Below are 27,665 nucleotides of genomic sequence, written 5' to 3' on the forward strand. Positions count from 1 at the left end.
TGTAGGAACAGGAGAAGGGGAGTAGCATAACGAAGCTCCTGTCATGTGAGTGTTTGAGAGCCCAGAATAGCTGATATGGTGGCAATCTGTTAGGGAACAATTCTGCTGTCTATTTGTTTGCATGAACAGCACAATGGTCAAGCTAACTCCACGTGTTGATCATATACAAATCTGCCCCCTGCTTTTTTCTGGCTTATAGTTTACAACAGCTGTGTTTTGATAATCCTATCAATGTAGGAAGGAAGCTTTACTTCTATATCACTTTTCAAAGCATGGCAAAGTGATAAATTGCTCAACATGCAATTAAACTACATTCTCTAATAACATAATTACACATACTTTGCAATTACATATGCATTGATGGTAGTAATTTATAAGATAAGATCAGATGTACTTTATTAATCCCAATTTGGGAAATGTTTTTGTTGCAGCAGCAAAAAACAAAACAAGGCATTGCACATAATAACAAATTAAAATAGTAGAACAATTCTGAAATATGAACATCTCAAAATAGAAATAAACCAGCATTAGAGTAAGAAAAATATACAGATGACCGTGAAGATAAAAAGTCTATAAACTGTCCGACAAATAAAAACACTATTGAAGGGCCAATTTTGTGTTAACACAATACACACAATATAAGCAGGATATTATTTATATCAAGTGTGCATTGAAGGCTAGTCTACTCTGTCCTCTGTTAATGAATCTTTAGCACAACTAATGGACACAATGGGTGCACTTCGAAAATTGGCTCCTGGAGTTTAAAAATCCAACTAAATTGGCTTCACATTTGTTTTGGATTCAGTGGATTTTCATTGGTCTGTAAGCCTTATGTCCCTTCTCCAGCTAATGTCCGCTTCTTATGCTAAACAGCACTGTTTTGTTTACAGGGGCTCATCTCCCAATTTCCCCATGCAGGTCAGAGCCCTGCAGCTCTTCTCTCTCTTTCTCTCCCTCTCTCTCTTCTTGTCCATGGGCCAGTTGATTCAGGGAAGTGGTTTAATTCACATGCAAATCCCACCAAAACTCCACGCTGCTAATTACACCAATGTTGGGACGCTGACTTGCTGACATCACACCGGGATACAGAGAGGAAGGAGGGGGGGGGGAGAAGGGTCGGTGTGTGTGTGTGAGCGTGTGTCAAGTCAACCAGAGAGGGCCCATAAGACAGGAAGTAAGCAACCATGCCCTCAAACAAAAGCTTTGTAATAAAAGGGAATTTAATTGATGTTCGCTCTCTGTACATTAAAGAATAGAAGCCCAACGCTGTTGAAGGTTCAGAAAATGAACCAAATATAGGCAAATATACCAATGCATAATTAATAGTGAAGTGTTGAAATACCTTTTTTTACATCTGATATTGTAGTATAATAAAATAAAGAGGCTAAAGTAACATCTGAAGGGTCCACAATTGTGTTGCCCCCAAAGCTGAGCTATGTCTTTGTTCTCTATACTAATTTGGTTTTAAAAAAGAAAAGAAAAACATTTCCATTTCCAAAATATTTATTTATATTATTATTATAAGGTTATATAATTATATATAACTTTTCTATTCAACCAAATATAATGTTCCAATCCATTTGGCAATGTATTTTTTTATTTTGAAAGTTCACACCGGAAGTGATCATGTGATTTACAGTGACTTGATTTCGCTGCAGGATTAAAGCGCTGTTATTCAGTGGGTCGGTCAGCAGAGAGACTCCAGCGCTCCGTGATTTCAAGCAGCGAAAGTCCGCACTGTTCTTCAGTCAGAGCAGAAAGCAGTAACCTCGTTTCCGAGAGATTTCTGTTTTATTTCTTTGGATATTTTCAAATATTTCAGCGGAGTCTGCTCACTCGTTTTTTGGATGTGTAAATGTGGATCTCTTTACGCACTTTAAGTTGGCTCTTCGTCTACGCTTTCTCCTCATTTGCTCAACTCCCGAGTGTGTTTGCGGAGAGCAGGGGGTGACAAAAGGCTTTTAAACGGAGGGGGTTAATGTAGCGGAGGGGTGCAGACACCACACAGCGAGGTGAGACTGGGGTGTTTTCGTGGCAAAGCTGTGGAGTTGGAGTTGTTTGAGAAATTCTGCAATGAGGAAAACGTATTTTAAAACCCGCACCACCACAACCAGCACCGAGGTCAGGGCTATGGCTTCCCTCCGCCGCAGTTTGTAAGAAGGTAAGCAGCTGATTATTGATCGTGTTTGTGATGCATTTGGAGCCGTTTTGTTGCGCACCGGACGACCCAGGCTGGGGCTTTAAATGCGTAATGGAAAAGAAGATTGAGTCCCAAATGTATCCATTGCTCCATGTCAAACATAATTTGTTTTTTTTACTTTACTCCCTCTTTGGAATGTGTGAGTGAAGTAGTCACGAGGCTTATATTAAAACCAGTTGTATTTGTATTTTATATTTTTGGAAGTTTTCGTGTTCTTTGTCACTTTACTCTTTAATGGCTGAAACCTGGTGCTATTTGGATGTAAATACCACACAGTATGTAGAGTTGTCCGACTCGCACTGTAGCTCTCCCTGCATAGACGTGTTCTCACCAGTTTATATCCCCCACCCCACCCCCTGTGGCGCAATGGTCAAGCTACTGTGCGCTCTCTTGCCTGAAAGTCTTTGTTGTTTGGACTCTGTGCCATATGGATTATAGATTGCTTAGTTAATTAAGAGATGTATCATTAGGACTCTATAAAATATATTATTTCTCGACCCCCATATCAACTTGTTTATGATGTTTCTCTAGTCAAGTGTTATAATGATGCAGCCTGTATTTGAGTTGTCCTAGTTGAGTTTCTAATAATATTACTGGGGTTTGATTCAAACTGAATTGGAAACAAGTGGCATAATCGCAGCTCCATAGCAGTTGTGTTAAGGCGAACATAACAAGACTCAATGCAAGCTAATTGACCCATTTATATGGCTACTTTTTGGCAGTGTAAAGGGTCACTGGATTAGCACATGAATGGACTGACAGGGGGATAATGAATAATGTGGCTTCAACAGCTGGCTGCTGTATCTTTGGGCTCCTCGGTTCTGAGAGCAACCCAAATACTGAGCTGACAGAAGCCTAATAGCCAGATCAAGATTATTGCTGACATCGACAACTGCTTCTGGAAAAAAAACTGTACTGCACTGGTGGCTGCTTTTCAAAAGCCGTTTAATATAGGTAGTTGGTCATAAATGAGCTTATGATCTGGCACTGTTACCACTGTCTGAGTCTGAAGTCTTTACTGAGGCTCTCTTGGAAGCCTGTCCCTTCCATGACTCCCCCTGTTACCATCCAAAGAAGTGTCACTTTATGGAACAAGTCAACACTGAATGAATAAGTAATGTGATCCAGTGTCATGGCTGCAGCTTAAAAGCGTCCCAGTCTGATGGTACATAAATATATCTCTCTCCGTTTTGCTTTCCACTTCTCCCCCAAGTCCTGTATCGTTCAATTCTAAGACAGAGGGAGTGAACAACTAGGGGGAGTTATACGTTGCTATAGCAGGAAGACAAAATCCCAGCTTCTTGCAAATATACAGTAAAAACTGTGTATCTACAATCTCCAGGTACTACAGGTTACATTATACAGTTGTAATTTCACCCAAGCTCAGAGATCAGTCAATGATTAGCATTTAACAACTTATTACATCTCCATAAAGTCTTAGAAGCACTTTTACAGTGAGGTTTTGTCTTGTACTTCACTGATGTTGTGAGACTCCCAAAAGAGATTGAAGTGATTCAAATTGAAGCAACAGAGGTCAATATTTTGCAAATATTTTAGTCTGTTTGGTTCAAGCACGAAACCCAATGGCTTCTACTGTTTCATAACACAACTATAGTAGCATCTATATTGAGATCCTGTGCCACCTCCTAAATTCACAGTTCTCTTTAACCCCACACCTCCAGGATAAACGTTAAAACACTTGTTGTGCCTAATTGATGAAGTGTCTCATGGGAGGAGTCACAGTGTTGAATGCTATTGAAATCCTCTTTGTGTTTAGGTAAAAATGCTAAATACCTTTTTATATTTTTATCCAATACAGTGGAGGAAACTCACCATCAGGCTGTAGGCTAGTTGAACTTGAGCTCTCTATAATTTGTTATGACAGGTGGATGCAGGCCTCGACAACACGCTGCATCTGGCTCATACTAATTGGCCGCTAATAGAAAACGTCTTTGTCGAGCCTGATTATTATCGGGAACACCTCCAGTCATGTTCAACTGTGATTAACTCCTATTGGCTCTGAAGACAACATGCCACCTGGTTCAGGTACAAAGGCTTTCTTTGCTTGTGTGTTTGTAATTGAAAGCAGTGCTAAGCATTGAAATCCCTAAAAATTCCAACAACAGCTCAAAAAACACTGTATGGAAATGTTGTAATGGCCAAACAAAAGGGCGTTAAAGAGAAAAGTGTATGTTCCTCTTCTTCCCCCACTTCTTCTTCCAGAGAAAACAGAAGACAAGACTTGGCTGAAGAGTGTACCCAGCTGCTCTTCCCTCTTGTCATCGAACCTTTGCTTTTGCGCTGAGCTGCCATTTAAAGATGGGATTTTAATCTGGCCATCTAGAGTGATGCCATGGAAAAGCTGCAGCGGTTTTGGGAGCTGCTCAGGAATGAGACTTCAGCTTCAAATCTTCCAAGGCTATACTTCCTCGACTGGCTCTTGGATATAGTTGAATCAGATATTTTCCCTAAGCTTTGGTTGAATGGACTTTCCTCCATCCTAATACAACCGTAGCCCTATTTTTGCCTTGCAAAGATATCTTCGAGTCAACTCTTGCTTTGATTTGAAGCATAATTTCTAAGATAGTACATTTGTATATTTTATAAAACACCTTATTTTGCCATGATTGCTTAAAGGTGGGGTAGGTAGTTTTGGAGAAACCAGCTTGAGTGCGCTAGAATTTGAAAATAGACAGCCGAAAAAAATCTGCCACTTCCTTACAGAGCCCCTCCTCCAACACACACGAACGCGCACATGACCAATGAGGGCACGAGATAAGTTTGTGCACAGATGGAAGGCTGACAGGCAGGTAGGTCATCCAGTTATTTTAGCCGGGCCGGCTAAAATGATTGGTCGTGCTTTTTACAGCGCCACGGCTTCCAGAGATGACATTTTTTTATGGATTTTTTGTCAAAGCACTTAAGATATTCATTGCTATCGGGATGTTAAGAGCATTCCATGGAATATAACAAAAAGTGTATATCGAGCCAGTGAGAAAAAAGCAATTGAACCGAATCTATGTAACTGTCACTTGGCTTTATCAGATTCCAGTTACACATTAAAACCACCTGTTACCTTGGTTACATGGCTAATCTAGGAGAGCAAGGCGATGATAATTAACCCGAAACGGTGAATCATTGTCCACTGACATCATGGTCACAGGGATGACTATCCAACAACAATACCCCCCAGGTCTTGAACAAACTCCACACTCCAACTGGCCAATGATACATCAGTGTTTTACATCTTCCGGGGGTTGAAAGCTTAGTCATGTTTGAATAAAGAACCCGCCTTTCAACTTCCTTGACTTTACCTCGCAGTCTTTTACGAGGCATCATTGATGCACTTGAGTTGTATTACGTCCAAGAATCTGTCCTAATTGAAATCATGTAGATTGCAAGGGGAAGCTTGGGGTTTCAGTGAAGGGGAAATCCAAGGCATGTGCGTGAAGCGTGTTGTAAATCATGAGGATAGAAGGGGGGGGGGGGGGGGAAACGGGTCCCCGTAGGCCTACACTGGTATCTCTGCCAGCGCTGAGGTAGGAAGATCAGATATTTTTCTAGTTTAATCACTAGAGGTAGGTCATCATTGCACATCTGGAGTCCTCTGGAGTGTGTGCCAGGTTAATTTCTCCAATGGTCACCACACTGTCTCCAAGTTGAACCCTATAGATATGCAGACCGCTGAGCAGGGACATTGTAAAGTGAACTCTCAGAAGGAATGCGGTGTGAAATGCTTTCCTTCAGCTCTGGCTATTTGTATACTCTTATCTACAAGAGTCCCTCCTTACCCCAAGGCAGAAATACTAACCACCTGGCAGCATATCACAAGACTGGGAGATGTGTTTATTATGCTTATCCTTTTTGTCTCCACCTTTGGTGTCTTTGTCCTTCACTTTCAATCATTATTGAGTGTGCTTTCTGGTACATGCACGTATTTCTGTTGTGTCAGCCCGATAATCAGCCTTAAATTAGTAATGATGGTGAAGGTGCTGGGTTGTAATGAGGCAAGCTGCGTCGCCCCTGGCTATAGCAACATGCCGCTGGGACAGGGGTTTGCCAAACACCCTTCTCCTTGGGCCTGCTTGACAGCTGCTTGATGACTTTGTCTGCCTTTGTTACATCGCTGCTCTGTCTATCATAACCATTCATATTCATGACAATGGTACCCTGGCACTTTATGTGAAATATTTATGGATTTAGTTTGTGAAGCCTGTGGCTTGCCCTTCCACAATGACTACAGTAGTCTCCCTCTCTCATCAGTAGTGTTGAAAGCTGGAGCTGACAGTAATAGACTGTATGGCCAGGAATCTCAAGTGGTGATGGAGATTTCGTCCAACTTAAGACCTATACATTTGTATGTTTTCTTTTTAAGGATCATATGTCTTATGACCAGCTTTGGCATGCCAATGAGTTGTTTTTCTTAGAAAGTATTTTTAGTAGGGATGCACGATAATTATCGGCCCGATAATTATCGGTCCGATATTAGGAATTATGACGTCATCCCGATAAACCCGATACCAGTATTAATAGCCCCGATAATATACAATATATTTTTTGGGTAAAAAAAAAGAAAAAAATACTGCGGTGTGGGTGGATTGGGATGAGGGGCGCTTGTTTTTCACTCGGCTCCTTCCGTTTTGCCAGTACTGTGGTATTAGTGGTTTAGGAAGAGGGGAGTTCTTCACAAATCCAGCGCTCCCTAACTCATGCGGCCGTGAAGCCAGGACAGTAAACAAACATGTCGTCGGTGGTATGGGCGTTGGAGCTATGTGCAACTCAAGGCATATGCTCGAACCGGAGCTGCCTGGACGCTGCAATCATGTTGCGCACTATCCGTGCTGAGTGTGCTGACTTTTCGTACAATGTCCCACTGTCTGGCTTCCTGCATAAAGTCAAGTGCTCGGCGCAGTTGTGGCGAAATGTCGCTCCTCTGTTTTCATTTAAACAGCTCCTTATATCCGTTAGCGCAGCTAGCTAGCACCAGATGCTAACAACAACAATGCACGTAAGGTCTCTCTCTCTCTCGCTCGGGCCACACATACACACACCCTCACGGTCCTCCAGATGGCCAGTCGGTGCCTGCCGGTGAACGTGGAAGTGTGGTCTGCCACAAGCGGGCGACAGGAGCGGGGCTGTCAGCATCAGCTTGTAGATGGTATTTTAAACTCGATGCGCTCTGAAACTACGGGGCGGCCAAGGAAAAAAAATACACATGCGTTAATCGCGTTAAAATAATTAGTGGCGTAAAAAAATTGTTGGTATCGGTCTTGAGAAGCAGGAAGTTATCGGTATCGGTTTCAAAAAACCAATATCGTGCATCCCTAATTTTTAGTCTCCATTCTGTCATCAAAACCAATCAGCTCTATGCCAAATAGACAGAAGACCAAGACTTAACCCTTGGACAAGAAGTGCTTCTTTTGAAAAAGGGACAATGTGAGATTTGGCCAGCTCTCCACATGGTGCTGTCTGCGCTCCAAGGACATTAACAGATCCTCTGCCGACCAAGCTGTCAGTCTGTCAAGCGGTGTCCTGAGTGTCCTTAAGCTCCTCCGTAGGGCTGTCTGTCAGACAGGCAGGCGTCCGTCTGGAAAGGTAATGGGATTCTCTCCCTGGTTTCGACCGCCTGAGGGGCAGAAAGGGTTAGTGGCATGCAACCTTCTGGCCACCCAGAGATTCCCTCTTCATAAAGGGGCTTAGAGCTGTCAAGGACACTGAAATCTGTATGTATGCAGTACATTCCCGCTTTGGATCCAGGTACAGACCTACAGAAGGTGGCCTATATTTTAATTTTAATCCATGCACTTAGCCATTTAACCCACATCCACTTCGGCTCATTGCAAGACGTCTGCCAAGCTCTGTGTTATCCTCAGAGGAGTAGTTATTGTCGGTTAATATATATATATATATACCCAATATTTTGTATGACAAGACAACAACCAAGAATAGTTGTTTGAGTCCATTAAATATAACACGGCTCTTTATTACTCTCTGTACACCACTGGAGACGAAAGAGCAGATGAATGACAGTGAAGCACTGATGAATGACAGTGAAGCACTGTCCTGGCTAAGCATCTGCTTTTGTTTCTCAATAACCTTGTGCATAAAGGAGTGTGTGTTTGGTGTGTGTTTGTACAGTGCTGCTTTCCATCACTGTCATTGGCTGTATTCTGATAATTTCCGTAGCCTGTTTGTGATTATATTCTTGTTCTTGGTACCCCAGAGGATTGTTGAGCTTTGTTTTTGTGGTACCTACATTTTACTGTGAGAGCTGCAGTGGGAAGCCTTGACCTATGAACTGTGTGGAGTTCACATCCTTCACGGGTAGAAATTCTTCAAAAAAAGTCCAACGTTTCACTGAATATTTGGGGGTCCATGAACTCGATTCGTCTGGATGACAGATTTTCCTCTTTTTTTTTAATAGGTATTCAAAAGGTTACCTTTCAAATTGTAATTTGGATATTTTTAATTTAAGTGATTAATTACGGGCTTCAGAGGCCCATACAGCAACTGCAGTATGACGTATTTTTTCTGTTGAAACTCTATCCCTCTAAATGTATTTCTGTTTACACAGTGATTTATTAAACTGAGGGTTGGTTTTCACCCTCGTGGTGGTGTATACTGGGCTCTAATGAGTGTGTGTGAGTGTACAAGGGTTATTTGCAAACCACCAATCACACTTTACAACTTTGTCATTTAAGAGGGAAAGCAACTACTGCCTGCATTTCTAATCTGAGTCTCTTATTTCATTACGTCCTTCATTAGTATGAGCATATTGAACAAACAGTTAGTTTACACCTGTTACACCTTAGTTAGTTTATATATATATATATATATATATATATACAGTCTATGGTTTACACTTGATATTTGCTTGACTAATGTTCTTTTTCTGTGTTTTTTCCTGGCAGGAAGATCTGTGTGCACTGTAAGTGTCGCCGTGAGGAGCATGCTGTGACAGCCATGCCTGTAGAGATGGAGAAGACGGTGACCAAGCTGATGTACGACTTCCAGAGGAACTCCACCTCGGACGACGACTCAGGCTGTGCCCTTGAGGAGTACGCCTGGGTCCCACCGGGACTCAAACCTGAGCAGGTATAAGCATCTTACACCCCTCTAGGTGACATTCTCACGCGACTAAGATCTATATTGGCCTTTTATACCAGGGTGTGAATGAATTTAGAGGCAGTTGGTTTACCAAAGGTTTGCATTCACACAGAAAAAATTACATTTAGAGTCATATCTCAGCATTTGAGCCCACAGCTTTGTGCTATTCTTGGAAAGTGGCATCATTTTCTGTTCAAAGTATTGTTTGTTGTCCAACAGCAGGTGTTAACAAGAGCATGCCAGGACTCTTACAAAGTGATTGAAATAATAATGAGAGCCCTGGGTTACATTACTGTCACACTCCTCTAAAAACCCTGATTTAAAAAACATAGGTGTTATAAAACATTTTTGCGTGAATGGAAGGCCAAAAAACGAGGAAATATTCCATTCACAGATAGATTTCAGTTTTACAATTCTTACATTAACATACATCCCAGTATAGTGTTAACCTAATGAACCTGTCCCTGTGTACGGTGTTGCATCTGATGCATACATTATGTAAGTGTTCTGCAAAAGCTGCACCTCAACATATGATAGCTCACCATTTCTGCTGAATGCTCCTTTTTCGGGCTAATGGATAACACGGATTATATGGCTCCAGCAGTCAAATTAATCTCCAATTCATTCCACCCGCAAACATGTTAACAGTAGGTTTCGCCGCCCTCATGGCCACTAAGCTAAGCCTGCGTAATACACAAACATTAAATGGTCCCATACATGTCGAAGAATATCCTCTAATACAATAACCCACTGAACCATAGGTGTGTGGGAGGGTTTTTATAGGACAATAGATGCGTTTATGGAAGCTGGTTTAATCCAGTTCATAAACTGAAAGCAATGAACTGGTCAATTACAATGTTGGCATAGACTCCCGTGTTCACCTTCGAGGAATGAGCTACGCTATTTTTCATCCCCCTCCAGGGTCCCCCTAGTCATTAGGGTTTTCGTCGAGTGGTCATAGCACCTCAGGAACAGTCAAGCAATAATCAAAACTGGCTGTGCACTATTGCATGAGCACAATTGTAAACAACCTTTAAAATAACTCTATTTTATTTTGTGGAGAACGTTTGACAGCCTTGATTAAAAATGTCCATAACTATAGCGATTGAAATTACCCCAACCTCACGTCCAAGTCATTCAAGCTATGGAAACATGTTGTGTGACCTCTCACAGAGGAGCGGAAGTACGCGTGATGCGGGGCTTTTCAACACCCGGTCTTCCTCTGCACGAGGTAAAGACAGAGCGAGATGGTAAACACAAAGCTAATCTACAGGATCTAAACTGTGGGTTTAGGTTTCCCCGTAGCGATCCAGGGCTGTGAATGAGTCTGCTATTCAGCCAGCAGCGGTGTAAAGTCTCCACTCTGTAACGAGAGATTTCAGACCAGGATCCAGTGAGATATATCTGAGGATTATGAGGGATAACTTCGCGCTGTTCAACTCTCCCGTCTGTGTTTGCATTTTTGCCAACAATAGCTGAAATATCATCAAACACAGCCATTACTGAGAGTGTTGGAGATGTTATTGAGCTGCAATGTGGAGGAGGGCCGGCCAACACTACCCTCCCACTATCCTGCTCTCTCCTCTCCATCTTTGTCAAATAAAATTCTTGGATGTTGCCAAGTTACAGCTTGTCAAGGCCAAGAATGTTACTCAGCATTGGCCTGTGTCTGTTTATCTGCTCGGGTCTTTTACCATCACATAAAGCGGCAGTCTAATATGACTCTACCCAGCATGTACCAGGATCTGATTTTAATTTCAACATGAACTCTGCTTTTTCAGACTGCTCACATTGGGAACATTTGAATAAAAAGCAGTCAAAGGTTATTCGGTCTTTCCAGGTTCAAATTGAATTACAGATTTGAGATCTGAACGATACCTGAGGTTAGTTTGACCTGTTCCAAAATGGAACATGGCACAAATAGACAGGTTCCCATCCAAAATCAAGGATAATGGAAATTTACCAGATTACATCCAGCAGCTGTGAATGGAAGATTATTAATAACGCTATTAAAAGCACTTTCCACACCATTAAATGATAATGCTGCATCAGATCAGTTGCAAATCTGTACATCTCTAGCAATGCCCACAACGTGGCTTAAAGGTGGAAATGTCCCAACCCTAACTAAAATGGAAAAGCACTTGGCGAGCGCAGAGCTCTACCAAGGCCAAATGCCATATTTTACAATGTTAACAGATTTGTATCTGTTCCAAATGTAATGGGTTTTACCTTTGCCAATGCGACACCCTTCCACCCAGTTTCATGAAAATAGTACTAGTTGTTATGAAATCCTGCTGACAGAGAGACTGAGGTTCATATCTTCACAACAGTTTAATGGATTGACATGAAAGTTTGTCCCGATATGTATGGTTCCCAGAGCATAAAACAGCAAAATGATCAACATCTGACTTTTCTTCGCCAGGGCCACAATTAGGTTTTTTGATGCTAATTTGCAGAAGTTGTGCACCAGAATAAGACGGTGACGACAGTAAACATTATACTTTCTATGCTCCAGCACACTATTATTGTAACTGTGGGCAGTTAAGCGTACTACTTTAAGCAAATACCAAATACCACTGTTTCTAAATACAACTTCACAGAGCTGCTAGTTTGGCTTTAGACTTTACTACATCCAGTCAAATTGTATTATATTCAGTACTTTGAGTACAGCTTATGTGTTATGCTTAATTAACACATCTCTCATGCTTTTTAACTTTTACACGCATTGGATTTGCTCACCCAACTGTACAATGTCAAGCCATGGGATCTTGCCAATTTCAGCGAAGACGTGAGAAAGAGGACAGAGAATTAAAACAGACCGTTAAATCTGCTCATTTCGCTATGAAAACACAATTTTTCCCACCATGTTGGGCCCTAACTACGAGTGTTTTCTCAACAATATAATATCTATGTCCACTAACCACTGTAAAGTGTCTTGTTGAGAGAATGTGAGGACTGGTGCCTGGTGGTGTCCTTTCCTCCGGCTGTCTGGCCATTAACAGCAATAGAAACCAGCTGTGTGGAGCGATCGCTCTTGCCACTCAGCTGCGAAGTCCTACCATTTGCTTTAGCTCTTAAAAACACTCCTTTCAGTACAGTTCGAAATTCTGCCCTGTCTTTAGTTTTGTCTGCTTTCGATTACAGTTATTATCACAAGCTGCTCCTCCTGGCTCTCGCTCCAACTGCGTCCATTATGTGCATGTAAGTGTGCACGTGTGAGGGTGTGTATTTGTCTTAGGATATGTTCCTCGGGGCAACGTGCCTTTCACCTCCAGATTGTAACCCTGTTGTTGTTGGAAGCAGTTTTCATAATTTATCATTAGCAGTCTGTGTGTGTGTGTGCATCTGGAAGCACAGGCGCTGTGTGATTTATCAGTGCTTGACCACAGTCAGTCTTTCACGGACTATCCTTAGAACCCCTGTTGTCCTGAGCCGTGCTGCTGGACATAGATCCAGCACCTCTTGCCAACAACGGTTTTAGCCAACAAAGCAGAGCAGATGGAATTAGGTTACGCTTACATCGAGATGTTCCTGTTTTAAAAGCATCTCAACAACAAACATGCCTGTACACTATGTTGCAACAAATAAAAAACTTTAATATATGCCAGTTCTCAAAAGCAATATATTTTCATTTAGGTCTCTATCTACTGATGCGTAACTGCGTTATTCAAGGTAATCTGTTTTTGTGCGACAGACTCTGTGTTATTGCCAAGGACAAAGCTGATGGCTTCTCGTGAGTAGATCCATTCTGTAGACAGATTGGTCATTTGCGTGACCGAGTCAGCAGCTATCGATCATGTTGTTCATTATATGTTGTTTCTTTCATTCGATCGAACAATATCTTGACCTTTCTTCATCCATCGAAAAAATTGTATTTTGTGTATTATTAACTTCTCCCCACCCCTCATTGTCCTCTTCTGTCTTTGACCTCGGTCCTCAAATCCTCCTTTATAACCCTGCATCTCTCAGGGTTTGCACCCCCCTCTAATCACATTCATATACGACTGCCTGACCCCTGTGATACCCCGGCCCCCTGTTACAGTGTAATAAAAAAAGCTACTATAAATAACTTGGAGATGACACTCATTGTCTGGGGCTGTAATGCAAGGAATGTCCTAAACAATTTTGAATGGCCAGATTAGCATTAATCCTACAGTCGCACACATTCTTATGCACACGCACTGCTATGTGTGTGTGTGTGTGTGTGTGTGTGTGTGTGTGTGTGTGTGTGTGTGTGTGTGTGTGTGTGTGTGTGTGTGTGTGTGTGTGTGTGTGTGTGTGTGTGTGTGTGTGTGTGTGGTGTGTGTGTGTGTGTGTGTGTGGTGTGTGTGTGTGTGTGTGTGTGTGTGTGTGTGTGTGTGTGTGTGTGTGTGTGTGTGTGTGTGTGTGTGTGTGTGTGTGTGTGTGTGTGTGTGTGTGTGTGTGTGTGTGTGTGTGTGTGTGTGTGTGTGTGTGTGTGTGTGTGTACACATTTGACAGGTCAGCAATACATTCCCATGTCAATGTGCAAAGATGGAGAGGTGAGGTTCCATTAAGTCTCCGCAGGAGGGCCATAAATCAAAGTGATTTTAAGTGTGAGGGTGTGTGTGTGGGGGGGGGGGTGTTGTGTGTGTTAGGTCATTCCAGGTTGTAGATCCGGTTAATTTAGTCCTTGCATACCATAGGTTTTAATAATAATTGAACTTGTTTGTGTAATTTATCAATACAAAGGCCAAATATATGTTCTGTCCTTCATCCATTTATCTTTTCTCTCTCTTGTCCTTATAATCTGTATCCATTTATGTGTTAATGCTGTTAAAGTAAGCTATTGAAAGAGTGAGAGTGTGGCAGTTCTTGATGGACATTTGTCATCACTTTGTGACATTTCATACAACAAATAGTAACCATGAGCTATTCATATTGGTAATAATCACCGGCCGCAGCCTATAGTATTTTGCATTTGTCAGCTTGTTTACATGTTGCATGTGTGTTCTTTTTTAACTCTCCCCTCTCTCTCTGTCCCTCGCTCAGGTTCATCAGTACTACAGCTCCCTGCCTGAGGACAAGGTGCCCTATGTGAACAGCCCTGGAGAGAAATACCGCATCAAACAGCTGCTCCATCAACTCCCGCCCCACGACAATGAGGTGAGAGTCCAAACTGCCCCCCCCCCCCCTTCCTTCCATATATCCATCCCTCCCGCCCCTCCTTCCGGGCAATACAAAGATAAGAGTGAAGAAGGAAGGAGACAGACGTAGTAAAAAATGGAGTCGGACTGGACAGGAATAAAATATTCAGGTTTTTGTTTGCAAAGATTTGTACAACAATAAACATTTACCACAATTAATGTGAATATGTTATTTCCATAAACAAGTGAAACACCACTAAGAAGATCTGTAAGCTTTAGCCGCTCGCCTGCTTATCAGACTGAGCTGTTTCACTTCCAGAGTAACATATTGGTAACGTTAGCTCATTTCGGTTTGAGAGGGGTTTATTTTATTAGGGGGTGACATCATGGAAGCGGTTTGCTAAGAGCCATTAAGTTTATGTTTTTGGGAACCCCTGAATGGTTAAGGTACATGCCAGCTAACCACAACATCCACTCTTTGATTCCAGCTGCAGACTTTTGTTGCATCTCATACTCTCTCTCTCTCTCTCTCTCTCTATTTGCTTGTTCCTGGTCCCCAAGAGTAATCTTTAAAATAGAATAAACAATTTAAGAACTGTTGTTTCTGTTAATTGGCTTACAAAAGCGTGAACAGCTGTGTGAATCTAATCCGTATTTGCAGATGATGTCACCATTCCTAAACCCTTCTACTAAATATGAATTGGTTCGATGTCAACAACACTAATCAGATTAGAATCAAAACAATGAGTGTTTCAGGGGCCTGTAACCGGATTATCAATAGGATGCATTTTATTTATTTATTTATTTTAAATCACGTTTTACTGACCAATCTTATTTCAAATAATGAAATGCTTATGACAAAATGACAGCGTCTTCGTACTCCTTTACAATGACAATTGGGGAAACCCTTTAGATATCAATTAAATAAAAATATATTAAATAAAATGTTGAATTGAGAGTGAAGTGCTGTAATTGTATATGGTAACAATACCAACGGTTCATTTTCAATAAAAAATGTTGAAAAGGAACACAAAAATATTACATTTTACGAATATATATTGATGTAATGTGTGTTTGTAGGTACGCTACTGTAATGGTCTGGACGACGAGGAGAAGAGAGAACTGAAGCTGTTCAGTAACCAACGGAAACGGGAGAATCTGGGCCGTGGCAATGTCCGACCGTTCCCCGTGACGATGACGGGGGCGATCTGCGAACAGGTAAGCTGACAGAAAAATCAAATACATACACTCTCTGTGTTATTTCCTCAGCAGTCAATGGATATGACAAGATCAAAGATGATCTGAAGGCCACCCGTTGCCTCACTTCTAGATGTCATTTCTGCGTTGCGTCCATGTGACAGGAGCGTATTAAGTGTGACGGGATCAAAGGTGTGTCATGTGGCCTGTAGAATGAAAGCCATGAATCGTGACTGACACACCAAAGAGCCTGTTGGCATTTCATTTCTTTGTAGTGATGTACGAGGAGTTCTTAATGTGGTCATATAAAGGGCAGAGAAGCTACATTCGTCGGTTTTTATTATAACATTTGGACATGTCAGTCTAACCTCAAAGTGTGTCGCATGTCTATGTTGTGTCTTATTTTTCCCTGCTGTCTGCCAATCACAGAATTATTTTCTTAAGACTTACAAGGCTTACAAAATACCTCAGAGAACTAAGTTACAGCTAAATCTGCACTAAATCCTCAGGAAATATTTCATAGTAGTACCCAGAGTCCCATAAAATATGTAATGTGTTGTCAACATGTATTCTTGCTGTGGCCTTATGGGACTAAAGAGGGCAATGGAGAGTGTTCTTTTAACAACAAACCAGCGCACTTCAGCATCCGCTAGCCATTTATTACTGTGTGTACGACCAACTCGAGTAAAACAGAGCTACTCTCTGTTGTGTTGGTGCCCCAGGTGTATAGCTACTTTATAGCTTGTGTTTCTGGTTCGCTCAGCAGACACACACACATACAGCACATTGTTGGGAGAGTGTGTATTGATTGAATTCCCCCTCCCCCTCTTGGCCTCCTTGCAGCACCAGGGTTTGTGCCAGTTAGATAACCTGATTGTAACTCTCACTCTGTCTCCATCTTCCCACCCCTCTAAATCTACTTTCCCTTCCCGACCTTTCCCCCTGTCTCCTTAGCACTCCTTCTCGTTTATCTTTCCGGCTTCTCCACCTTTACACCTCCACGCCAATCTCGCTCTCCTTTTTTATCTTCCCATATTTCACTCACTTTTTATTTCTCCCCTTTGCCCCGCCAACGTCCTCCAGCAGCCATTCGACTACCCCTCTGTGACCTTCCCGGGCCACACATGTAAACACAACCTCATGCTCTCACTTTAGCTTTCATGCAAAATTGTGTAACCAACAGATGTACCAATCAGATATACTTGATTTGTAACAGCACCAATACTGACCTTTTCAAGATACCAGGAAATTCTTGGGAAAAGGTTACTTTAAAAAAACTGTACATCTTCAGTTCAGATCCTCTGTAGCACTGAAACAGCACTCATTCAATTTGTCATTTAAACATTCCCAAATTCTCGTTTGCAACGATGTGCAGCCTTTCACATTGAGATTTTGGAATTGGGAATTGTATGGACCAATTAAGTCCTCACAAATGGTTCAACAATCTCGCTATTCTGCGCTCTATCAAATGGATTTACTTCAATTACTTGAGAAATTGGTAACATACTGTGCTATAAGATGCCCACGAATACATGTATTTAAATTAATGTTCTTTAAAGCTGAAGTCAATCGTTTTTTAGAGTATCTGAGCCCATAGATCATGGGCATTAGAATCCATCTCTGGTTGAGCTGGCTGACTTTGCGCTGGCTCATCTCTCACATAGTGATTAACTATAAAGAATGTATGTGCTGTTTTTGTGTCTTTGTCAGTGTAAAAGACAATACACATACAAAAAGTGGTAGTAAAGCCACCACTTGCCCAGGAGCAAAGTTATAGAATTTCAACTCAGTATCAGCCGCTACTCCAAGTTTTGGTATTGAAAAACCCATTGCCAAAGAAATATGAGACCAAGTACAGATAAAAGCTGAAATGCTGCAATCAATCGCTGATTAACTCTTATTTTCCTCCACTTCTTTTTAGTGCGGAGGCCAGATAAATGGCGGCGACATTGCTGTATTTGCAACACGGGCTGGTCACAGTGTGTGTTGGCACCCAGCCTGCTTCGTGTGCAGCATGTGCAACGAGCTCCTGGTGGACCTCATCTACTTCTACCAGGACGGGAAGATCTACTGCGGGCGGCACCATGCTGAGAGGCTGAAGCCACGCTGCACCGCCTGTGATGAGGTGAGCACATGCCAAACACACACAGATAATCATGTGTTAAAAGTCCCACAAATCTGTTCATTAAACATACTGTTCCTGTGGGATGGTGTAAGAACAGCTATTTATTATGTATTTATATACACAAATGTTGCACATATGCACGCAAATATAGTGCAAAATGCTGTCATATGATGCTCACAAGCTTCCCAACACACACTGTCCCAGTTTAAACATGCAAGGGTTTTTCTTGGCTAATGGGGTCAGCTCTCGATGTCTTGATGTCCCATCCATTAGCACTGACTTACACTCCCTGTTAATGGGAACAAGGACGCTGTTAGTACTTCAAAAGCACCCTGGTGTTTTACCAGCAGGATGATTAAAAGTAAATGCACCATATAGATTTCCTCAAGTCCCCACATACATTAACTTCCCACACTTTGTCACAAGTGCGACAAAGGGGACAATCTCAGAGTATTAGGCTGCAGAGGAAAAAGCGGTGCGTAGGAAATGGAAGGGGGCGAGCCGAGCCTTTGTCCTGTCATTCAGCGTCCCGTAATAACCCACCTGAGGTTTTACCATCCGAGGCTCAGTGATAAACGATACTCTTTCTCCTTTCTCAGATCATCCTTGCAGATGAGTGCACCGAAGCAGAGGGGCGTCACTGGCACATGAAGCACTTCTGCTGTTTCGAGTGCGAGACTGTGCTGGGGGGCCAGCGCTACATCATGAAGGAAGGACGGCCCTACTGCTGCTCCTGCTTCGAGTCACTCTACGCAGAGTACTGCGACTCCTGTGGGGAGCACATTGGTATGCTGTTGGCATCTATCACTGTTACTGATACACGGTACAAATTGCATTAAGCACCAGCAGCAAAGGAATGCCTACAGAAAAGGGCTAAATGCTAAATACATGGAAAAATTAAGTGGAGCATTATTCGGCTTCAGGTTGTTGTTTTTTAAGGAGTGACCTATTTTCTTTTGGCATCAAGTAAGAGGAGAAAAAGGCCACGTTTGAAAGGATGTGGCCTGTTTTTCAGCAGTTTATCACCAAATGATGTCATGCGCAGGCATTTGAGTCAGGGGCACGTAGCAGAGGAACACGGAGAGACCTCCGCTTAAAGAGCACCTACATATGTATAATGTATAACATGCAGTGTGAAACCAATCTGGGTCAAAGGCATGACTGTATTTTGTGACTTTTCATCCTTAAGATGTCTTTCTTTGACAGTCCATGCACAGCCCATGCACATGCACCAAGCATCAGTTGAATACACATTCATACATTTGTCAAGTTAGAGGTAAACCCATTGAAAGAAAAAAATGGAGTACTTTTTTATTGGGGAACCTTTATATTAACACCTCTTGGCCCTGTTCCACCTCCTGTAAAAACTCTCTGTGTGCGTCTGCCCGACAGGATGCCCAGGTGTGATTTTGGCACAAACCTCTCAACAAATTTGCTCTGTAATTATTTGTCTGACAGGATATAGAAAAGTATTTGGCCAAAAAACACAACTGATTATAAATTGAAACCATCAGAAAAACATGCTCAAACCAGATGGAAGCCATTAGCAAATAGCTGGTTTTCTTTCCCCCAGCAACAACTGCAAGCTTACTCAAATGCAAAGTGTTTATACAATGCTGGGAAAGCTCCATAATGACTTTGCCCCCAGGCGCAGTTAAGTCGCCTCCAGCTCTATTTTCTCACTCAACAAGCAACATAAAACAGCATTTCAAATAAAGACATTAAGATTCTTCATTTCAATCTCTTTGATAAAGACATAGTGCTTTGCATTTTAATTGTATTTTGCATAAACCGATGTGTATCCTTCTTGCAGGCATTGACCAGGGCCAGATGACTTATGATGGGCAGCACTGGCACGCCATAGAGGGATGTTTCTGCTGTGCCCGCTGCAAATGCTCTCTGCTGGGTCGACCTTTCCTGCCCAAGCAGGGCCAAATCTTCTGCTCCCGCTCCTGCAGCCTGGGGGAGGAGCCCAATGGCTCTGACTCCTCTGATTCGGCCTTCCAAAGCGCTCGCTCCACCAGAGAGTCGAGACACAGCTCCAAGGCAGCGAAGAGTGGAGGGGGAGAGCAGAATGAGAGGTTTTCAGGGGAGGTGGACCCACTGTCTTTACAAATGGATCTCCTGAGTCTCTCCAGCCAAACACCCAGTTTGACTCGTGAGCCACCTGCATGGCAGAGCCAAGAGCAGGCACGTGACATCTATAACTATGAGTCCCAATCAGACGGGACTGCAAACCCCACCCCCCTCCAGCTGCTCAGCCAGTGCAATGTCAGAACTGCCTATAACCCCACCTGCTCTGGACAGAGTAATCAACAGCAGGATCACAGGATCAAGGAGAACAGGATTTTAAAGAGACCAACCATCTCAGCCATGAAAGGCCAATCTATGAATGAGATGTGGTTCCAACAGCCGGTTCCAGAGGATTACTATCCACCTAAGCTGAGGACCCAGAAGAGCTTCACAGAGATGTCCCAATGTTCTCAGCACCACAATGGCTTTTCCTCTGACAAGCGTTCGATCAGTTTGCACGGCTTTCAGAGGGACAGAGAGGTGGGGCCTCCAGCTGCAACCCAGGTGGCAAGGAGCAGGAACCCCATCAATGCACTTAACTTCTCAGAACAACTGACGCCTTTGGAGCAGACCCCAAGGGGGTCCATGGAGTCGCTGGCCATGTCCAATGCTACAGGTGGGTGTTGTAGCGTCTCTTTGCTGGTCTGGCACCATTTTATAGATCCAAGAAGTTTTGTTTACAGCAGAAGTGCTAGTGTTGTTGGTAGTATCGCTTATTATGTTTACTTTGCTGAACACATAATTGACATGTATTCACGTAAAATTCAAAGAAAGACATAGTTTAACTGAAGTTGACTCTGCTTTCTTACAGGCCACTCTGCCGATGGAGGAGGAAAGCGTCAGGAGCATCTTTCCCGCTTCTCCATGCCAGACCTGAGCAAAGACTCTGGAATGAACGTGTCGGAGAAAAGTAACATGGGCACCCTCAACTCTTCAGCGCAGTTTCGAAGCTCTGGCTCTATTCACAGCCTCACAGCCGGTCAGCCCTACATGGAAATGAATCCTCCCAGGTCAGCCCCGTACCAGTTGCAGTACTGTGACCCCTCTGGCATGGGGATGGGCATGAGTCATTTACCCGCCCGGTTTCACCTTCCAGGAGGAGGACAGGGTGAGTTTGGTGAGCAGTGCCAACGCTGCCCGCCTATCACCCATCAGTGAGCGCAGGGTGGGTGGTGTCAGTGTCGCTGGAAGTGGAAGGGGTGCCGGTGTCAGGATAGATGCACCAGAGGACACTCCCCAGAGGCGCCGGCACCACCACCGCTCCCGGAGATCTCGTCGGTCTCGTTCAGAAAACGCTCTCAATTTGGTGGCAGAGCGAAGAGTGAGACCTCAGGAAAGACCACAGTTGTGTGTCCGTGAGGATTACGACCGTTTCCCGCCGCCCAGGAGCGCCAGGGACCAGTTCGGGGGTGGAGGCGGAGGCGGAGGCGGAGGCGGAGGCGGAGGCGGAGGCGGAGGCGGAGGCGGAGGCGGAGGCGGAGGCGGAGGCGGAGGCGGGGCGGGAAGATACCAGCCCCAACCTTTCAGGCCATGCCCCAGGACCACTTCAGACCTGACTCTTCAGAACCCTGGGGCCGGCCGGCGCACTGGCTTAAACCAATACTCCTGGGATGATTACGATGATGACGGCTGGTGCTCCACTTGCTCCTCATCCTCAGAATCAGAGGATGAAGGGTACTTTCTGGGCGAGCCGATCCCCAGACCAATCCAGATGCGTTACCTCAGCAACCAGGAGCTTGTCCATAAGTACAACAACACAGGGATCGGAGCACCCAGCCACAGCGGGCAGTTACACACCCGCAAACGCAGAAAGAGCAAGAACTGCATTATCTCCTAACATCCTGTCGTCCAGCAACGGAAATGACTCTTTGTCCAGCGTGTGTACACGAACATCTTCCATCTGGAACAAAAAAAATAAATGAAACTAAAGGTCCATTTATTCAGTGTTGTTGAGTGTTGAATATCAAGTAATAGAGAGTTAGTGATGAATATCAGTCGGTAAAACAGTGAAAAAGCATGCATGTTTGTTCATTTCAATGTTTCAGAAAATCTCCTGAGTATTAAGGCTAACAATGCGCATTTCTATCAAGTCACAACATTTATCAAACGCTGATGTGCAATTTTATTTTACTCATAACTTCAATTCCATGCAGCAAACAAGTGTGCAAGGTAGTCAGATTGGTAAAGTTGAGCTTTTTCATGCAATGTGATTTGGATATACTGTACTATTGTATTTAGTTCATAGTATGTACATAGATAATTGAATTAATAATTTCACTTAAGTTAAGGAATTCCATGTAAATATGGTTGTAAATGAGGCCTCACATATTTTTATATTTTGTATTGATAGAATCATTTATGTATTAAATATCTATAATGTAGAGATAGAAAATGACAACATATGCATGTTTTATTTGGCTGACCTGGTCCTGCATTTGGAATAAAGGAGTATTTCAGTGAGTGTTTTGATTGACAGCTGGTGTTTCTCTCCAGAGAATGACAACACATGTGTCTAGTTTTCACAAGAGTGAGTAACAGTCACCTTCTCCATCTGTTTAATGCATAAATGAATGACAATGTGGTGTAGAGGTTGATTGGGAGAGTCACCCTCCGCTGGTTTGTTATACTTCAACCCTAATGGGTGCCGTCACTTGGAGCGAACAGAGCTCCATTGTCCTGGAAACAGATGCTACTGAAGTTCTGGTTCATATCATCAGACTATACAAATTGGAAACGGCTGACAACGGTCCAAGGATTTAGTTATTAAAATCTGGTGATACTTGCTATATTTACATGCTAGCAGCTGAGGTAGGGTTGCCAACCGTCCCGTATTAGCCGGGACGTCCCGTACGGGACATTATTTGTCCCGGATTCCCGGTAAAGGGAAAAATAAAATATATGTTTCTGTTTGCGCGCAATGCAGTGTGTCTGGCTGCGTGCCTGTGTGTTTGTGTGCTGTATGCGAAGGGCGCTAGGACCGCTCAGTTGACAGGGCAGGCACAATGCTCGCACGTGTGTGTGAGATTTTCGCGGGCGCGGCATCATTGTTTGTGTGTGGCATGTCAGCCTGTTCAGTTGTGCGGGAAAATGAGCGCTGCCGGTGGAGGTGATAATGAAAGAGGAGAAGAGAGAGAGGATGTGGTTCTGGGCCCTGGCCCTTCTAAAAAGAAAAGACTTGTGTCTTACAACACACAGTGGGAAGAAAAATACAGTTGGGTAAAGCCCGTGAGTGGAGATCTGTCTCGGGTCTTCTGCACCTTGTGTCGGAGGGAGTTTTCAATAGGTCACGGTGGAGAAAACGACCTGAAACAGCATGCTGGCACAGAACTGCACAAGCGAGCAACAATGGTTGGTTGAAGGATAACATTAAGTCTAATAATGATGTACCGTGCATGTTCACATGTATACTTTGCATTACTTAATACCATTTTTCAAATATTTTATTTTTTAACATTTTGGACAAAATAGCCAATTGTACATCGAGGTGCCCAGATGTCCCTAGTGCCCACCTATCCGATTTGAACATGCTGATGTACAATGTGATGTAGTAGCCTAATGCAGGTGTAAGACCATTGTGTTTGTATTGTGTTATAGGTATGCATAGTTTTCATTTTGAGGGGTTTGACCCCCAAAAACATTTTCGAACCCTAGGGGCTGGCTCCCCCAAAATAATTAAATAACATAACCCTAACCTAACCCTAAAACCGAAATAAAGTAACAAAAAAAAGTAACTAAATCCGCCAGAAACCCGAAAATCTTCGCGCGCGTGCACGCGAGGGACACATGCATGTGTCCCGTTTTTCCATTTCTGGAAGTTGGCAACCCTAAACTGAGGGGATGGCAATACCGATCCATCACTTTGCTCCAAGCTGAAAAATCTATGACCAAATGCTTATTCTTTTCTCTAGCACCAAAAGCAGTTGTATATATTTGTGTACGATGTGTAATATCACTAGATTTGCTAAATTGGTACATTTTGTGGCACCGCAATGACATATGTGCTTTTGAGGTTAATATCTCAACAACTATCAGATGGATGCCAAGAAATTTGGCATGGATCTTCATGTTTTCATCAATAGAGACTGAATTCATTAAGGTGGTTGTCTTCCTTTACGATTTTTCTTCGTCATAATATCAATCTCAATCTAATGAGATTCATAATGTCAAGTTGGCAGATAGCCTACCTTTTTAAAGCTAATGACATTCCCACCTGCACTTAGCCTGCCAAAATGCTAAAAATCTGATGTTTATCGTGCTAACTATAATGCTAATTATGTTAATTCTGTCGTTTTGAGTACCCATTAATTTACATTTAGCTCAAAGCACTACTTCTCAAAATTATAGTCAGTTAGCCGCTAGTGTGGTTAGCCTCTTGTCGACAATAAGAAGGTCAGATCATAAACAAGACAACCTCTCCTATTTAAATATTGCATATACAGCAGCCAGAATATATACAGTACAACAGGTTGTATCTGTAAGAGTTAAGCAGTGTCATACTGTAAATTGGATTGCCTCTGACGTCCATGTGGTCAGGAGATTACTGTTCCTAGCCCCCATAATCCACACAAACACACACACATATGCTTGGATCAAAGTGTGTGAACGCCAATCCCTTGATTAGAGGTGTTCAAGCACTAATGCTGATGACATGATTGGCACATTAGTATGTTTACTTCACCTAACCTCAACTTCCATGGCGTGTGCTCCAGTTTTCATGTTTACTCTGGGACAGTCGGATAAGTCCCAGACAGGGAGGAAGAGAGTCTTCACTTAGTCAGCCATGATACGACTAAACCAGCTGCACAAACATGTGAGATACATTATGTCTGACTGCCAATGGATTTCCCCCTGCTTGAAGCAAATCTCCCAACTAAGGATGCAGACTGTTACACTCATCAGCTGCAAGTTTGGATAAGTATTGCAATCAGTTTCTCTAAGTGTAATGGGACATACGATAAAGTGTATGCAAAGTCATGTTTTAAGTAATGTGGATATTAATGTCCTTGACACATGAGTTATTATCGAACTCTCATTTGGGTGTTTCTTTATTAGTCCCTTGCCAGGTTGTTACCCAAGCATGGGGTGTCTCCATGTGTTTAATTAAAAGCAAAAAGGCCGTACCGAGGGTGGTGCCACAGATTGCAGCCATATGCTTCCCGGGCTGTGCCATATTCAAGGTAGCGGATGGTGGGAAGATAATCCTCTTGTTGCTTGGATGCTTCCAGTTGTGAAAGTCATATTGTCGACTAAGCTGCGACTGCCACTAAATTATCTTCATGAGCATTTAGGTGCCTTCAGGATTAACTCACGACACAAAAAGTTTACAATCATATGACATTGTCGAAATTAGTGTCAAGATGTGGTCCTCAGCAACACAACGCCTCTTTTCTGGCGATTCAAACTCATTTACCTGAACATTTTCGATGGCCTGTTCTGTATAAATCATCAACTTCAATGATCATATCCAGGATATGCGAAAGCACTCAGGACATTTAACATCTGGGACAACACTTTATGGAATGAGTTCAAATCTTACGATTCTGCTTCTTGAGTTTTATACTTTCACATCCCTGTCAAAATGAATGTGTGCTCTAGTCATTCTGAATTTTCCACATTAAATGTTGATATAAAAATTGTAAAATAATGTTTTTATAAAACATAACGAGGCTGTCACACGTGCACGATTCAATTCAAACTGTTATAATAACTACTGAGATTACTAGTAATGAAGCAAAGCAGCAGCAGCTCTGCCAAATCAGAGAATGAATGCAGCATTAAAAACAGACGAACAAATCGTGCATGAAAACACAGTTCAGTGCTTTTGAGTGCAGGTTAATTTGAAGTTTGTTGGAAGCAGTTGTATTTGTTCTATCAGAAAAGCAGCTGGAATGAATGCAGGATCCAGAAATAAGAACTCTCATTAGTTTGTTCCTCTGTAGATTGTCTCCAGTCTCATGCAACCACCTGTACTGTAGGTTGTTTCAATACATAATTGAGGAAGCTTATTCTATTTCTGTCATCCCATGAAAATTGCCCATTGAATCACATTGCCTGCACTTTATTAAAGCCTGACAGCGCAGCGTCTGGAGAATAGACAGCCATCCCTTCATTAACTCTGATGTGTCTGCACCTGATAAACAACAAGCAAATCAGGTGATGAAGCGATAATAGACAGAGGCTCTGTTTTTAGGATAGGACAAACCCCAGCCTGATATGCGTACGATAAAAAGGAACATGGAAATGTAACATGATTAAATTAAACATGCTTACTAAGCTTTCCCTTAATTCTCCCTTAAATATGTATTATGCTGGATTGTCATCAAGCTTTAAAAGAATGTAAATTAGCCAACTAAAAAGTTGATCAGCCTGTTATGGTTTTGTAAAATTCTGAAATATTCAGATCCAATTTCAATCATTTCATTTGAATCATGTCTTTTGTGAATAAAGGTCTTATTGTACAAAACAACACTATTGATTTAAGTTAGGAAAACAACCCAAAACTGAATTAATACAAAAAACAAGTGAAGTGCATTGAGTCCACCTCAGTGGGAAAATGTACCAGATTAATTAACAGCCAAACATGTGCTCACGTGTGTGTTTGTGTGTGTATGTGTGTGTGTGTGTGTGTGAACTAGCACACAGATGTACAGCTGTCATGAGTTGAAGCCGTTTGAGTTGTTTTGGGAGACTCTAAAAGCCATAATTACCGGTCCTTAAGAGCAGAACGGCTGCAAATTACAGCTGCGCTCTGAGCAAACTAAAATAGCCTGATTCAATTATCTACAAATGAAGAATGCCAATGGTGTGTTATCGCACACACACAGACACACAACCAGCTTGATCTCATAGGCACACAAGTACAAACACACTCTCACACAGACACACACTGGGCTGGGAATAAGAGACTCATGACAGGACTGAGGCCTTACCAGCACTCCCCTCCCTTAGCCTCATCATGTGTGCCCAATTACTGTGGCAAGAATGCACCAGAACTATGTCAACAGATACACAAACACAGATATCAAAGCATAGACCTACAACAATGTGTCATTTCCATACAAGAGCCAGACAAAAATAACTTTTTCAAGGTTACATGTAGCAATTTTCCAAAGTGTTAGGGTGTGAAAATTCCTGTATTTCAACACTTTTTCTGGAAATGTCTGGGAGGGTAACTCCTCATGAGGAGGATGTGTTAATATCTTGTGACAGTAACCCCCCTATCCACCTGCTCCTTCTCATGTCTTCTCTTGTCCTTTTTCTCTTCTCTCTCATCCCTGGGGTCTTAATTCTCAACTTTTTTTAAAGCAAACTTGCATAGCACAACCAAAATCTAATTATCTACACAACTTCCCTGCTGTTCACATTTAAGAAAGCTCCCAATTGTCTGCAGAAAAAGGATAGTGAAAGAGTCAAGTACAGTATTAGGCTTCTAGACCTTGACTTAACCCTTTAATCTTAAATGTATTGTCACTCACTTAAGCCTGAACTTTGCCCCTCCACTGGCCTCGACTGTGACCTGTAAACACTTTGCATCCCACTTGGCTTTACCTCTCAAACTAATCCCTGTTTCAATAGACTGCAATTTTTAAAAAAGCAATTAAATGCTGGAATTGGAATCAGGAAACACACTGCACCATTAATTAGAGTTTATAATAAGTCTCTATGGGGCCCTTTATTAGGCCTGTTTGTTGTTTTCAGCCACGGTGAGAGAACATTATAATGTATCTGCATTGTTTGCTCAGTCAGACACATGGCACGGAAAAAGCTTCCCGGTTTGGGTTAATCTGCAGCGTCAACGGCCCGTGGGGGCACCTCGCCAAAATGGAGAACGGCATGCTGGGTACCTCGATGTTGTACT

General features: G+C 42.6%; 1 protein-coding gene across 1 annotated transcript; it reads left to right on the top strand.

The window, feature by feature from the left end:
- Nucleotides 1-1,680: 1,680 nt before the first annotated feature.
- On the top strand, nucleotides 1,681-22,282 carry LOC117534938 (prickle-like protein 2). Its single transcript, XM_034199214.1, is given in 9 exon segments — nucleotides 1,681-2,161; nucleotides 9,112-9,295; nucleotides 14,318-14,431; nucleotides 15,493-15,630; nucleotides 17,531-17,734; nucleotides 18,334-18,520; nucleotides 19,548-20,423; nucleotides 20,619-20,881; nucleotides 20,883-22,282. Coding segments are annotated over 8 exon segments (2,676 nt in total). The 5' UTR covers nucleotides 1,681-2,161; nucleotides 9,112-9,163; the 3' UTR covers nucleotides 21,645-22,282.
- The last annotated feature ends 5,383 nt before the right edge of the window (nucleotides 22,283-27,665 follow it).

This window comes from Gymnodraco acuticeps, unplaced genomic scaffold (assembly GCF_902827175.1).
Source record: "Gymnodraco acuticeps unplaced genomic scaffold, fGymAcu1.1, whole genome shotgun sequence".
NCBI lineage: Eukaryota > Metazoa > Chordata > Actinopteri > Perciformes > Bathydraconidae > Gymnodraco > Gymnodraco acuticeps.